Source organism: Rhea americana, unplaced genomic scaffold (genome assembly GCF_003343005.1).
Source record: "Rhea americana isolate MKP2758 unplaced genomic scaffold, rheAme1 scaffold_43, whole genome shotgun sequence".
NCBI lineage: Eukaryota > Metazoa > Chordata > Aves > Rheiformes > Rheidae > Rhea > Rhea americana.
The window spans coordinates 3,586,402-3,602,216 of NW_028186568.1; the positions used below are offsets into that span (position 1 = coordinate 3,586,402).

The 15,815-nt window shown below is 37.5% G+C and overlaps 1 protein-coding gene across 2 annotated transcripts in view; it reads left to right on the forward strand.

The window, feature by feature from the left end:
• Positions 1-15,400, forward strand: part of COG2 (component of oligomeric golgi complex 2) — a 34,913-nt gene extending 19,513 nt beyond the window's left edge. For both annotated transcript variants that reach the window (XM_085315495.1, XM_085315496.1), the window contains 8 exons: positions 59-120; positions 1,489-1,640; positions 2,854-3,054; positions 3,808-3,880; positions 6,418-6,560; positions 9,266-9,405; positions 12,883-13,063; positions 14,669-15,400. In XM_085315495.1, the coding sequence (XP_085171621.1) occupies positions 59-120; positions 1,489-1,640; positions 2,854-3,054; positions 3,808-3,880; positions 6,418-6,560; positions 9,266-9,405; positions 12,883-13,063; positions 14,669-14,770 (1,054 nt within the window). In that variant the 3' untranslated portion in view covers positions 14,771-15,400. The remainder of the gene's footprint in view (positions 1-58; positions 121-1,488; positions 1,641-2,853; positions 3,055-3,807; positions 3,881-6,417; positions 6,561-9,265; positions 9,406-12,882; positions 13,064-14,668) is intronic.
• Positions 15,401-15,815: the final 415 nt, after the last annotated feature.

Here is a 15,815-nt window from a genome sequence, read left to right on the forward strand (position 1 = left end):
CTGAAAAATGTTTAAGAAATTCTTGATTTATAATACTTAATGCTTTTCTCTCTCTCAGGTTTAGAGAGGTAGCAGGGGCCTTAGAAGCAGCTCTTTCAGATACACTAGAAGAAGCACCAGGTAAATTTTTATTACAARATTAGTAATTTCTCTGTCGTGAAGAAATAAATGACTTAAGTTTTGGTGGTTATTTTCTGCCTGCTGAGTATTTAGTAGCATGAATCCTGAGGGACCTTGCAGGTTTTCTGGAAAATTGATTAAATGCYGTTCCAGGTTCGCTTGACTTTTTACTAATATCAACTCATTCCACAGCAGCCATTGACATATTTGTGGAAATGTTTTCTCAGCACAAGAAGGAACTGATTTGGTATTTGGCATCCTGTGGGTGGCAGCTAAGAGACTATCCTGTGTTACYAGGATAAATCTCTCTTAACTGATACAGAGCTATGCAGAGCAGAAAATGACTATCTATTGGCAGCATTTAGGCTTGCTGTCCTTTGTAGTATTGGTGTCTGCTCCAAAAATGTAAATTGGTTTATGAGTGAATGAGGAAGCAAGTGCAGGAAGTAGTGAAGGAAAAAGATTAGAATGGAACAGGAAACCTAGTGTATTCCTTAAAAATATATAGCAATCAGAAAAGCTGTTACTTTATTTAATGGAGTGAATGCCTCTGAAGATGGAGGCAACTAAGAACAAAATATGTATGAGCAGTATTTATATTTTATGTGTGTGTGTGTGTATGTGTATATGTGTGTGTGTGTATGTATATACATACATATATATATATATATATATATGCATGTATATGAAAAGTGCATTGGACTTTTTAGTGGCAATTGAGGAGAGGAGAAGAAAATCCTGATGGAGAAGAAATGCATAAATCCTAAAACTTCAAGGTCTTTATCCAGAACTTGCAGACACATTGCTTAGCTCTCAAATTGTATGCTATAGCATGTTAGTGCCTGGACTGCTTAAAAGTACTTGTTTTAAATATGAATATTTCTGCTGTGTTTTTAGTACACATTGCTAATTGGTTCCTCAGATGCAATTGTGACAGACACAGCAGTTTAGTGCTAGAGAGAATTACTGTTCTGATTTGGAAATGCRTGCGGTTAGCCAGCATACTGAAATAATATTTAGCTACCATGTTTTTATAAAAACCTTGTTATAAGACAGACAGAAATTATCCTGGAAATGTTAACTCAYGAAGTGGATTGTTTGGCTAAGTTATCTGTGTGTTTTCTGTAGGCAGTTTCTCATTTGTTTTTCCTTGCATAGCTATGGTGTGACTACAGTTTGAAATCCAAAGCAATGTGGAGCTAGTATTTTAAGAGTTTTRTTTCACACAATGCTTAATAAGTCTTCTTTGCTATCTTTGTGATAGTRTCTTTTTGAAAGACGTATTTTAAGATAATGCGGATACATTGTGTAACATCTTTTAAAAATATATAATTTGGAACTTGACTGTTGTTTCTTGTTTATTTTTAGCTGGGAGCTCCTATTGTCTTTTGGCCACTCACATGGTCTGGATGAGCCTTCAGAAATGCTGGTCAGATCAGATGTTTTTGCCATTATTAGCACACCGTCTGTGGAAACTTAGTCTGCAAATTTTAGCACGCTACTCTGTATTTATTAGTGAGGTAAGAGGACAACATGCTTATACTTTTGATGAATGGTTATGTCCATCAGTAGGAGACTTTTTGATGGAAAAAAAAAAGTAACCTCTTTTTAAGTACTGTTTTCCAAACTTAAAAGTGCTTAACAAGAAGCACTAACCAATCCATGATGTTTTTATGAAAAGTATCAATATAAAACATGTTATTAACAAAGAATATCAGTGCTGTTATGATATTAAAATACGATGTTTTCCAAGGCAGAACTTCCACATGTATTCAAGACTGGCTACTTTGCGGTGGCAGAGCCAATCTTATGTTTTCCTCTTTCTATAATGAACAAGGCTGCAAAACTAAGCAAAGTTAAAACTAACCTTGAAAAAGAGGATGGCAGTRGGGGTTAATCCAGATCAGTTGCTCTGTGTTCAGACTGTAAAACTGGAAATTTCGTAGGCAACTGACTCAAAATCATAACTCCCTGTTTCTAAGCAAGAGAGGTTCTGCTTTACTCTTCTATTCCCTGCTCCGAATCAGTCTTGCACTCCTTCCTTTATTCTATCATTTTGTGGCTCTATGATAGTTTGGGTTGAAAGGGACTTTTGGAGGTCATCTGGTCCAAGCTTTTGCTCAAAACAGAGTCAGCTTAGATAAGATTGCACAGAGCCTTTTCCGTTTGAGTTCTAAGTATATTCAAAGGTGGAGATTTCCTGGTCTCTCTGGGAAGCCTAGGGTTTGATCGCTGTCACAATGAAATACCCTTTTACTTAAACCTTATCAGAATTTCCCTTGTTGCTGCTCATGTCCATTGCCTCTCATCCTGTCACYGCACCTCAAAGAAAAGTCTTACTCCATCTTCCCTGTGCTGTATCCCATAGGTGGTTGAAGGCAGCAGTAAGATTTCCCTATAGCCCTCTCTCAAGACTGAAAAAAGTGGATAATAATCAAATTTTTGGTCTTACATATTCTTCCAGTGTAATAGTTTTTTTGAACCCAGCACGGRTAAAAAAGGCTCTAGGACAAGACTGCATTATAGCGGTAAAAGCTTTAAAGCCTCCTTAGTGTCACCCAAACTATTTTATAAATATTTTTCCTTTTTATGCAAACTAGGAATGTCAGTATCTTTTRCAAGTTTTTTTCATTAGAGTGCAACACTTATGAATCCTTTTTATGCTGTCTCTATGTGTCTGGCTTTATCAGCCTTCACTACTGTTAATATTCACACCTCAATTTGATGTTTCAGGTTTATGTAAGGCCCATTTCCAGTGAGAATATGAAGGAAAGCAAAAAACCTATGACAGCTGGTAGAAAGGAATCTTCTGTAAACCTCAATCCTAGTGAGGACCAAGGGAACGGGTCCTCTCCAGAAATTCAGCCATTGCCTTCTGTAACAAGTACTCAGCTGGTATATGTTGCTGCAGATTTGGACAAACTCCAGGATCAGGTTTGTGTTTGTCACCTTACTCACAGAGGGCCTTCCTTGATCTGTAAGCCTATACTATTTGGCATCTTGTTCAGTGCATTAGATTATTTAAGATAATGTATCTTAAATTTATTTTTTGTCTTAAATGCTGAAATGGAGATAGTATGATACAAAAAACATCACGTGAAATAAAGAGTCTGTTCTATGCTTGGATTAAGAGTGGCAGAGTACAGAAAAATCAGTTCAGATATTTAAACTCTTTTTCAGTAGCTGCTGGACTTATCCCCATTTGCTAGTGAAATCTCTCATGCATCTCAGTGTGATGCAATATTCAGGTTTAATAATAGAGTTATATCCWTTGTATGTTTACTATTTTTAATATTTGAGTTTCAGAAGGGTTTTATCATCATGATTTTGTTTTATTAATAATCTASAGTCTCACAAAACTCTATTGCATGTATGTTCTACTTTGATGAGTAAGGCTGACATTTTTGCAACTTCAGTAGTTATAAGTTGCATCTGAGATTATACTCTGTTAGTTCTAAATTATTTCCTCTGAGGGCTATGGTAAGGTAGGAAATAAAACATACAGACCTTTATTCCCATGGGCATTGCATTCTGCTAGTACTGGGCTTTCATATAAAGGCAGTAAAAATTTGGAAAAAGTTAAACACAWTAGTCTTATTTTTTGATGCACTGGAAATTTGCAAAATGTAGAAATAATTCAAATGTGTTCATAACATATTTGTATCTGGTTTGTATTTTTTCCCTCAGATTCCAGACATTCTAGAAATGATTAAACCAAGACTTGAAATGATTGGCTTCAAGAACATATCTTGTATTGCAGGTAAAGCTGAGAGGTTGACTTCAGCCTCTTTCCCCTTTATCCCAAGTCCTCACTGCCAACCAAAAGAAATCAGAGGGCTTTCACACAGTTTTATTTACAATAAAAAAAAAATCTGAAATACTAATCATCTTATTACTTAATGGAACTTATGTTAGCATTAAATCATTACCTAGAAAATTYGTTGAAGAGAAATGTCAAATCTGGAAAACTTTTGGCTAGAATTGTATTACAGAGCCTCCACAGCCATGGCTGTCTCTTCTTTCTCTGGAAGTAACTTATATTGTTACACTTGTCATTGTCCAGTAACTTGTCATTGTCTAGTGCTAGGTGGCTGCTGCAGGTAATGGGAGACCTGGTTTYAGTGCCCTCAGGCTGAGAAGCTTCATACAATGTATTTAAGTTCTCACTGTAATGGAAGTGAGGAAGTAAAGAGGTRCTTTCCACTATGCAGTTAAAATATTATACCGGAAGGAAAGATCTCTCTCTGGCCCTATGAATCATGCAAGGAGGAGAGTTATTACAAAATCAGAGAATAGTTGGGGTTGGAAGGGACCTCTGGAGAGGTCCCCTGCTCAAACAGGGTCTCCTAGAGCGCATTAGATAGGATCCTGTCCGGGTGGCTTTTGAATATCTCCAGAGGAAACTTTGCAACCTCTCTGGGCAACCTGAGGGTGCTCTGTCACCCTCTCAGGAAAGAAGTTTTTCCTTATATTCAAATTGAACTTCTTGTGTTTCAGTTTGTGCCTGTTGCCTTTTGTCCTGTTGCTAGGCACCATTGAAAAGAGCCTGGCCCCATCCTTTTGACACCCTCCCTGAAGATGTTTGTAGACATTGATAAGATCCTGTCTCAGTCTTCTGTTCTCCAGGCTGAACACTCCCAGCTCTCATAGCCTTTCCTCATAGGGCAGATGCTCTAGTCCCCTAATCATCTTTGTAGCCCTATATTGGACTCTCTCCAGGAGTGCCGTATCTCTCTTTTATTGGGGAGCCCAGAGTTGGACTCAGTACTCGAGAATACGGCCTCMCCAGGGCTGAGTAGAGTGGCAAGATCACCTCCCTTGACCTGCTGGCAACATTTTTCTCAGCATACCCCAGGATACCAATGACCTCCTTGGTTACAAGGGCACCTTGCTGGCTCATGGTCAGCTTGTGCTCCAGGACTCCCAGGTTCTTCTCTGCTGAGCTGCTTTCCAGAAGGTCAGCTCCCAACCTGTACTGGTGCCTGGGGTTATTCCTCCCTAGGAGCAGGGCTGTGCACTTGCCATTGAACTTAATGAGATTCCTCTCCACTCAGCTGTCACACCTGAGGGCTRTGCTGCCTTTCAGAGGGACCCTGACAGGTTGATCAGCCGCTCCTCCCAGTTTGGTATCATCAGCAAACTTGCTGAGGAGGCACTCTGTCCCTTCATCCACGTCATTGATGAAGAAGTTGAAAAGACTAGACCCAGTACTGACCCCTGAGGGGCAGCACTGGCTACAGGTCTCCAACTAGACTCTGCACCACTGACAGCAACCCTCTGAGCTCTGCCATTCAGCCAGTTCTCAATCCGCCTCACTGTCCGCTCATCTAACCCGCACTTCCTGAGCTTACCTAGGAGGATGGTATAGGAGGCAGTGTTGAAAGCCTTGCTGAAGTCAAGGTAGACAACATCCCCTGCTCTCCCCTCATCTACCCAGCCAGTCCTGCCATTATAGAAGGCTATCAGGTTGGTTAGCTTTCTGTGATGGCATGACTGGCTGGGTAGATGAGGGGAGAGCAGGGGATGTTGTCTACCTTAACTTCAGCAAGGTTTGAAGTTTGGTAGTTGAATACCTTAACTTCAGAGGACAAGAGTTCCTATGTCTCACTTCATATTTTATCTATATATATAATGTGTCTGTGTGTATTATGTATGTACATATATATAACRTGTGTGTGTATATTTGAGGAGATGTGTGTTTGTATGTATATAAATATATACACACATACACATACATATATTCTTTTTTTTAAATCTGTTCATGCTTAATGTGAAACACAGAGTCTGGCTTAATTGAGCCGAGCATATAGCTGGGTGAGTGAACTAGTCCCTGTCTCCACGTATAGGCAGAAGCTCTGTGCTGAATTCCACTTAAATCRCTAAATCAGGATTATTGGTAGATAGCTGAGTCCATAAGAGAGATAGGAGCTTGCACACATCCCCTACTCAGCATGTGGTTTACTCCAGACATTCCGTAGGGAATGTAGATGCTTTAAGAAAGGCTTTTACAACTCTAGCTTTTGTGGTAGATCTGAGTATTTGTACTTTAGRCCCCTTGCCTGAATGTTGCCTTRCTGACCCCCCCTTCCCTTTTTTTTTTTGACTGAAGAATGGTTGATAAGAGGACTTATTTTGTAAGTGGTATGTGTATATTTATTAAGCATCCTATATTTGACACTAGCAACCTTCTAGTGTAGTGAGTAAGGTCAGGATGTTGGGGGGGTGCTCACAAAATTTGTATATATTGTGATTGGGCAGTTTAACTTCAGTTAAACTTCAGCATTTTTACCTTAATAGGAGCCTTGGAAGACTCAAAGGCTTCTTTATCAGCCTGCATGCCTACCTTGAATAACAGGATTATCCAGGATCTCAGTGAGTCCTCCTTCACTTACCTGAAGAGTGCATTGGAAGTTCCAAGAYTGTATAGGAGAACCAATAAGGTCAGTGCTGGTTACAGCTGAAGAGGTAAATCTCAGGCCTATGCTAAGAACATTAATTGGGCAGTACATTTATGATTTCTTCCAGGCCTGTCTGTATCTGCTTACCAGTCAAGAGGCCTATTATATAATTTGAGATAACTTACTGCTTGACTCTTTGAAAAGAAAATACTATATTTTCAAAAATCTTAGTTAGGGTACCAATGGTGATGGCACAGGCTTGGGGTAGAAGGCAGGGCAAGGAGTAGAACTCTTCTTGTAGAAGAGAACACAGGTTATTGAGAGAAAATATCTTCAAGATAACTCTTCTTTCATGTCATATTGATATAAGAAAGATGCACGGCTGCTGAGTGACAGGCATATTTTTTCCAGATCTTACTTTCTTACCACTTTTTGATTTGRGGAGAGCGGAGGGCAGCAATGGCACACTTCTGCCTGCTGTTTCAAGACATTTCCTCCCAGCTAGCTCATTTGATCTGATTTCTGAAATGTGTTGCACAGAAGCAGCAAGATGAGAAATATTTTTGGAGAAACCAATAAAATGTAGCGATGAAGTAAGGTACAAATGACCATTATATGGTAGCTTAGCTTGTTCTGGTAACTACTGTGGCTTGCCTTTGTCAGTCTGCCCAGCTGTGGTGGTAGTTAGCTTGGTATCATTCAGGCAACATAGGAAAACTTGAGTAATGGGGACCACAGACTATTGCAGTGTTGCCTGCTGTGAACACAGAAGGCAGGCTGTTAAAAGGGCAAGGGAATGCTTTTCTCCCATCTATTGTTAAAAGGGCAAGGGAAKGCTTTTCTCCCATCTATTGCCTCTCCCTCGCACTCTCTTCCTGGTTTGGTGCTGGTGGGTGGCTGGGGGAGAGTTTGGGTTTTTTTTTCTGCCTGCACTCACCACAATCAAACACGTTACTGGGTATCATGAAGAAGCTGCTGCCAACAATGCTGTACTTGTTGAATGACTAAATAAAAAATTTTGGAAGTCTGTTTCTTTCAAAAGTATTAAATTTGCTTTGGATGGTTAGCGTCTAGTGTCAGCTGGAAGACAAACTGCTTGTAAGAGTAGTTTATTGCCTCAGTGTATTACAAGTTTATTACAGTTTATTATTATTGCCACAGTCTTATTTTCAAGGATATACTTAATCAAAAATTGTATTTGAAAAGAAGAAAAAAACATACTGCTAATGATAATCTTTGCAATGTTTAGATTGTTCTGTCTTTAACAGCGAGTATATTTGCTTAAACTCCTATTAAAGAAGGAGAATAAAATACGTAAGTGTAGAGGTGGCTGAGCTATCTCAAAGCAAACTTTGCACAGTGTTTTAGTGGATTGCTATCAGCTCTCCATTTTCCTTAGGTTATTTAACTAGGTGGTGGGTTGATGTGCCAAAATAGAGATACAGGAGCTAGCTGCCTCTGGTTCAGTGGGATTACTGACTTGGGCTCTGAACTCTGTGAACGTGACTGCATCTTGGCCATCAGTCCAGCTGACTCTGCGATAGGAAACCTGAACTAATGAACAGTACCGAGCCAACTCAGATTTCTCAAAAATGTGCTCCAGTACTTAGAGAGCTAATTCACATGAACCTCCACTGTGCAGGGTCTGAGAGTAAGCCTTTCCAGTATGCAGAGTGCTGGGGATCACACTGTAAAGGCATCCAAATGGATCTGTATGGAGGAGTCTGGATGCAGCAGAGCTGGTATTTTAAATGAAGTTAGCAGCTAGTATTGCTGACTAGTTATAGTCATAAACTATTAGTTTATGAAAACTAATGCAAAGTAGAGGCCAGAAGTCGAACATTCTTTGTTTCTTGTTGTAAATAAATGATCTCAGATATGTTTGTAATCTTTTGAAATAGGTTATGTCAAAAACGTGCAATTCTATGATTTTACCTGAGTTTGGAAGCACCAGCTGTTTGGATTGCCCAATATTTGCTGTAATAGTTTCTGTATCATGAATCAGCTGTGCAGAGACTTGTACTTGGCTGAGTTCGGAGATTTAAAACTCKGAGAAGTTAATGAGTTATTTCAGCTGTTAAAGATTCCATGTACCCTGGGTATGTTCTGTTCCTTTGCAATGGATGAGGTTCATCCAAGCTACATATGGGTCATCCATGGAGAGAGGAAGCATTCTGCATCCCAGAACTAGCTCAGAAGAGGATAGTGGTAGTGAAAAGATACTAGTTATCTCAAGAACATTCTGACATTCTGGAAAGTATGCTGAAGGAGCAGGATGGTATTACGAGTAAAGAGGACAATATCTGCAATTTAATGAAGTAAAATATGAAATAGTAGGTATTTTAACAAAGATATAATAGGCTGTTGAGGACACAGAGCCTGTTCTTAAACTGTTGAGAGCATCTGCTCTCCCTGAAATCGGTATGAGCAGAAAGTGCAAAGTGCACTCAGGGTCCTGCACTAATAATAGGAGTGGCTGTCTGGCACATGCATCTCTTCAAAAGGTTTGGGTGTTTTGAATGTTGTTTTACAGTATATCCCATATTATATCACCATTGAATGACTTTGTAATAGTGTCTTTCCTATGTATGAAGACCTCTTCATTGATTTGTTGTGAGTTAGGGTATGTATTTCTTGGCTTAGGGTACAGGCTTAGTGTTTCAGATATGTGCTACAGTTAGTGTTGATGTTTTTAGTAAGTTATTTACCTGTTCTTTTTCCACTTTTGTTTCCCTTTCATTTGCCAGGATGTGCCAACGAAAGCTTCACCATATGTTGACAGTGCTCTTAAGCCCTTCTACCGACTGCAGAATGAGTACAAAGATATATTGAAGCAGCCTATGATTCATCAGTGGTTGGAAGGTGCTCTCTCTGAAAGCACACAGAAGTAAGAGACCCATACAGAACACTCCTTGCATGAATTGAAATCCCCACCATCCATTGAATAGTCATGGAAGAAAAAAAAAAAAAAAAACACAAAGTAATGCAGTTGTGAGTTAAAACAAGAACATACCCCTCTTTTAGCGTGATATAGTCCTTCAGAGTTACTCTGGTGTAATGTATTTGGTAGTAGAAAATCAAGTCTGGGAATCCAGAAATCCTACTCCTACTCAGATCTGTGCAAACTAAGAGATTGCAGATAGGACATTTGAGAATTGCTCAGCATTATGTTGCAACAGTGAACTAAAAACTTGCAGAAGTGACTGAAGTCCTTAGCCTCATGGTTTTTTAGTGAGTAATGCTCAAATTCTCAAGAAATTTGAGCTCTGCTTTTCTCTGACTCTTTTTGGCATGTGTAATGATTCTTTCTTACTGTTCGGGGTCCTTTTTTCCTTCTTAAAAAAAAGCTTTGGATTTTTTAAAAATGTTGAAGAGCTAGCTATTTGTAGTTGAAAATAGAGAAATGTTTAATGTAATAGTTGTAATAAGGCATAACTGAAGTTCTGTATCCAACAGTGTTTTGTAGAAAATACCAAAACAGTTTCAGTAAGAAAAGGCAGTCATAAAGCAGTGCTTCCTCTAATATATCTTCTGGTTTCCCAGTCACCATCTTGAGGATTTTTTTCAACATGAATATCTATCTCTGTCAAGTTCCTTAATGGACTTTGTTTCTGTTCATTTGTCTAGCTGTKTTTTAAATTCATAGTGTTCTAGGATATTGTGTTATCTATGTACTGTGAGAGAATACTGCTTTGTTCTGTTTGGAAGTTCTGCCTGCTGATTTTTGTGGATTCACCCTACTTCTTGTACTGTGAAAATTTTTACCAGTTGTACACCCTTCTTTATCAGGTATATAMTTCTTTAGGCTTATTTCAGACTAGAGAGTCCTCTTAGCCTATTTTCATATTTCTTTTTATAGAAAAACAGCAAACAACAATTAGAAAGATGGGACTGTTTTTATGTTCTTTCTGGTCATAGGTGCTGTGACCAGAAGATGCCATGGAGCTTAAAGTGAGATGCTGATGACTTCCATCTTCCTTATACTCTTTTCCTAATAATTCTTAGTGTTTTGTCTTGTCTTTTGATGGCCGCTGTGCATTGGATTGATATTTTCAGATAACTAGCTACATAATGCTGTGGCTTTACGTTGTAGTCAGAATGTGGTCAATGCAGTCAGTCTTTCCTCCCCTTCACCTGCTCGTCCCTTCTTGCTGCTCTCTAATTATGCCATCTGTTAGGTGTTTACTAAGGCACAATACGTGTACAGCAYTTTGCAGTCACACTTTTGATTATTCTGAATAAACTTAAAATCATAACAGKTTTTTTTAGTCCATCATTCGCTTACTGTTACTAAAATTATTCTTGAGTATTTTGAACAGAACATGGCTTAGCATAGATTGATAYGGATTCCACTTATAAATTCCTTTTTTCACAAAAACTGACTGCTTACTCAAACTTAGTGTCTCTTCTAAACAGTTACTAGTTCATGAAAAGGATCTTTACTCTTAAACTGCAATAGCTTTCTTAAGTAAAGAAACATTGTTGAAAGACTCCCAAAATTTCTGGAAATTCATGATGAATTTGTGTATGTGTATATACATATACACACATGTATCTATATACATGTATTTATATGATATGTATATATATATATATATATAAAATAGATATATATATATATAAAAAAATATGTATCACATATATATATTATATGTATACATATGTATCTAAGCCTTGTTTTAAGGCTTCAATAGATCTGGTCACAGCACACAGTAGTTGTTCTGTATTTTCTTGGATCGAGGCTAAGCTGCTCTTCTCAAAGTTATTTGTCACCTTACATGTGAGTGTCACCAAAACTTACCTAAGTACTAGGTTAAACACAGAGGTGTTTGGGCAGATTCATTTGTTAATTCCTTAGGACTCTTGTTTGAATTCTGTTTCCACTTCTGATGGCTTGTTCATTTTTTCATCACTTTTTTCTAAAATASCTTGTTCTTTCTGAGTGAGAGAAGAGTCAAAGAAATTGAATTACTCTAGAGCAGGAATCTTGTAGAGTTTCTTCACTGAGAATGCAGGTGCAATTAATTAATTTGGATTTAGTGTTATGTCTATATCTTTTTGTATCCAAATGAGAAAAATAGAAAAGAGCATAAACTCTGACCAAAAAACATGAAGAATAAACTTGCTTAATGGCAGRTGAACTCTCAGATATAGCAGAATTTGGAAGTCTTCACGAGAGAATGGTACTGGAAGATGATCAAGATGAGAAAAGAGAGCATGATTGACTTTTATTTGTATATTTTTGCTTTTTCTAAAATGATGTCTTGAAGTTTCCATGGCACTGGCAAGCACTTTATTTCTTAGCATTTCCTTTCTAGTCTTGTAAAAAGATCCCTTGCTTTCTGTGGCTTTTCTGTTTAAAAGTAAACATCACTAAGAACCAAATTTTCTTCATTCTTACTGTAATATTTAGATCACTGTTGCAGAGATGTTCTTTGACRGTTTCAGACTGAGCTACATTCTGTAATCTGCTAAATTTTGTGACTTCTCATTTGGATCCTCTGACTATTTTTCTCAGGAAGTTCATGATATACTGTATGCTGTCCAGAGTAATGCTTTTGAGGATAAATGGAATTCTCTTTATTGTCCTGTTTTTTTGCTCTTCACTCCTTTTAGTAACCAACAGATGCCCAGGACAGTGATATAGTTTATATGGTATTATGTCCTTCCTGTTTAAGCCTGAGATTTCAGTCCATAGAGCTTTTCAGTTATTTTTTTATTTGATTTTCGTTTTTTTTGCTTTTGATTTTTGTTTGATGCTAAACTTTGTTTAATGGGGGTCACAGTGTCTGGATGGCGGTGTTTTGTCTATACCACTTTTAATTTGACAGTGTTCTTCTGACTTCCTGTCAACTTCCTGAGGGTCCTCTTTAGATCAGTGTTTTTATTTAACAACAGGCACTTCCGTTTGGTATGCACTTGCATGCTCTCATATGCACATACATTTCTAGAACTCATCTAAAAGCACATATTTTTAGTCTGTCAGGCTGTTGTTGGTATCCTACGTACAAATGAAATTTTACCTGAGACTGTATTGATGCAAACAGGAGCTAAGTCAAACTATTTGGAATTAAGAAACTGCATTACTCAGTCTCTATTTGAGTTCAAAATCTTTTTGTATGAAAAATGCAATGAGAAGAAGGCTTCAAGACTGCATTGTAATCTTCAGGTTCAYCGCTACCACTGAGGATGGAAGTACTGATTAATTGATAATGACCAAAATATCAGTAGCTTCCTTTCAAGGAAGAGCATTTCTCTCAGCATTCTTCAACATTTTCTCGGGGCCAGTGAGGTACTGATGTGTGAAGTATGCTCTTCTGTAAAAGAATAGTTTTTTTGTCATCAATTTCCCTTAATTTTTTAGATACTGTGAAACTGTATCTGATGTGCTAAGTTCTGTTAAGAAAATGGAAGAAAGCCTGAAAAGGTTGAAGCAGGCCAGAAAAACTGCATCCCCAAGTCCTGTTGGTACAAATGGGGGCATGAGTGATGATGATAAAATTCGACTGCAGCTGGCACTAGATGTTGAGTACTTTGGAGACCAAGTAAGTTGAAAGAGAAACAAACTTACTATAGTCAGTGGTTTTTGAAAGGGAGCGTAGCATAGGAAGTAAGAGGAACTGGACTTGGTTGTCTAGTCTTGAAAGCTCTGGGGTTTTATTTATTAACTCGTATAATGCAGGTGACCTGAAACCTTGATGATAGTACATACAGCTTAAGCAATACGTGCTTTCATGTGTTGTCGTATGTAAATAAAAAGTTTGTGTTTCCCACACAAAATTCAAGTGCTGCTTAGCACTTAGAAGCCCTAAGAGAAAGCATTGTGTGGACAGACCAGAGAGCAGTGAGTTTCCTTAACTTTGATGCAAACACCTTTCTGGCCCCATTTTTATTTGCCTTCTCTCTGGGTATTACCAACCTTGACTTACTTTAAAGCCCCTCAGAATAGACCCTTGACTGTGCAAGTGTCAGCCTAGTTTGTTGTGCTGAATAACTCTTCAAGTTCTTTCGGTGCCAAATAAGAAACCTCATATTACAGAATGAAATAAAAGAGCAGAGTATTCCAGGAGACGTGTGCAGTAGCTCATATCAAATTGTGTAAACATACAGGTTTTTGTAGTCATTATTTCCATACATAACTTTCAGAAACAAAATAAAATTCTAAATGCAAATCCATGTCATTTGTTGCCAAGCAATTGCCATCGGTCTTGGTTTTGAACAGATGTTGCTGRTGCATTACAGCATGTAGATACATTCTGCTTGTGTATAAGCAGATGTTTCTCCCATATCCAAGACTTAGCACAAAAGCAGCAGATTTGTGTGAAGGTAGAGGAATCTTAATAACAAAAGACAGTTGGCAGATTTAGTTGGGAGTGGGTGGGTTTTTGTTCCCTTACTCATGTTTGGTGCACTAACACCACTGCAGTGTTAGTTTAAGCTGTACTGGGATCAACTATGAATAATTACTGTTTTGATACATGTGAACATTTTCTGGAGTTCTGTTAGAAGAACACCTTTTTAGAGTCATTTCATGTTTGTTTTATTTAGATGCAGTTTTTTTTTTCTTCAGTGCACACTTAGTTTTCTCATTATCTGTTTTTCTGATTATCAAAGCAGTAGATTTCGTGGGTAAGAAATGACTCTTAGCAACCTCTGCATTTGTGGAGTTGTTTTCATCCCCTAGGAAGTTCTAGACTGGAACCATAGGCTCTTGCAGCCTATTGAAATGCTTTCATCATCACACTGTTGGCTGTTCTTGGATGGATACTTGTTTATCTTAAAAGCTTTGCCCAGAAACCTCATTTGGGATTCAAAAAAATTTCAGTTGAAATCGGTGCATTAAAAAAATAAAGTTGCAGCCAAGTTTCTCTTTTCTGACTGCTTTGTTGTAACTAAAGCCAACTGGAAGTTTTTCAAGCTGCCGAGAGGGTGGTTGAATATTTTCCCATGAGACACTATGTTAACTGGAAAGACTGAGCGAAGTTGGCTAGAAATTTTTTTTTTTTTTTTTTGTAGTGTGCCCTATATGCAGTGGCCATGTTTTGCTGCACATTGCAAGATGAAACATGTGCTTTGCTAAATGTTTTAAGTAGAACAATTCATGAGCTTGTGGTATTTAAGAAAAGTAATGCTCCTTCTGTGTCTTTCAGATACAAAAGATGGGACTGCAAACGAGCAACATAAAAAGTTTTTCAGCCCTTACAGAGCTTGTTCTAACTGCCAAGGATCAGACTACATTGGAACAATCTTAAGTATTTTTGAAAGCGTGTGACTGAAGATAAAAGAAAAAGGGAGTATTTAACTTGTCTTTATTTTACCAAATTAGTAGCAATGAAGTGCTTCCTAATGTATCTCAAAAATCAGTGCATCTTATATCAAGATAGACTTTTTTTCACCAAAAGACTGAAAATATATCAGTTTTCCATTATATGGAAAGCAGTCAAAAGTTCTAGGCTTTTTACTGTAGAATAGAAATGGAAGAAAATGTTTTATATTTTTGCTGTAAATCTTACATAAAAGAATGAACTTATATGAATAAAATAATGTAATAAATCGTCTTCCTAATTTGATGTCCCATATGTTTTTGAATCAAATATCTAAATAGGACATTCATTGTTGGCTCACTAAAGCTTTCAAAAGTGCAGATCTTTTGGAATAAAGAAACTATTCATTGTAATAGGGATATCCTGTTTCTTGTTACTAATTTGCAGTGACCAGCTTTCCCTCTTTGCAAGACCTAGCTAGCTCTCATTAAGGTTTTTGGTGGTTTTATCTTACTGATTTTTTTTTGATCCTGTCAATGAGAAATGTTAAAGGAGGTTCCTAAAGTACTTTGTTTCAAAAATCATTTCTAGTATTATTAAATAATACACTGACTGTTATTTTCAGGCTCTTTGTTTCCATCAAACTAGAACTTAATTTATTAAACTAGAATTTAAACAGAGTTGGCGTGATTCTGATTTTATTATATTATCTATTACAATTCAGGAGACTATATACATGTAGGATCCTTGTGACTTTTAAAATTCTAATGTGTCAGTGGTAGCTGCTTCAATACAAGGTGCATCCTTATACAGCCAGGAAATTGAAAAGTTTTACTGGGTTTTAAGTGATAGACAGATTTATAAAGAGCTGTCTTTATGTAAGGGACAGATAAGTCTAGGGAAAATAATAAATGACTGAGGATTTGAACGGAGAAAATGTGTCCTGTGTGAGTAAAGGGATGAATATATAATTTCTCCTATAAAAATTTCTGGCACTGGAATTCAAGTTCTAATTAATGTTTGTTAATTAGAA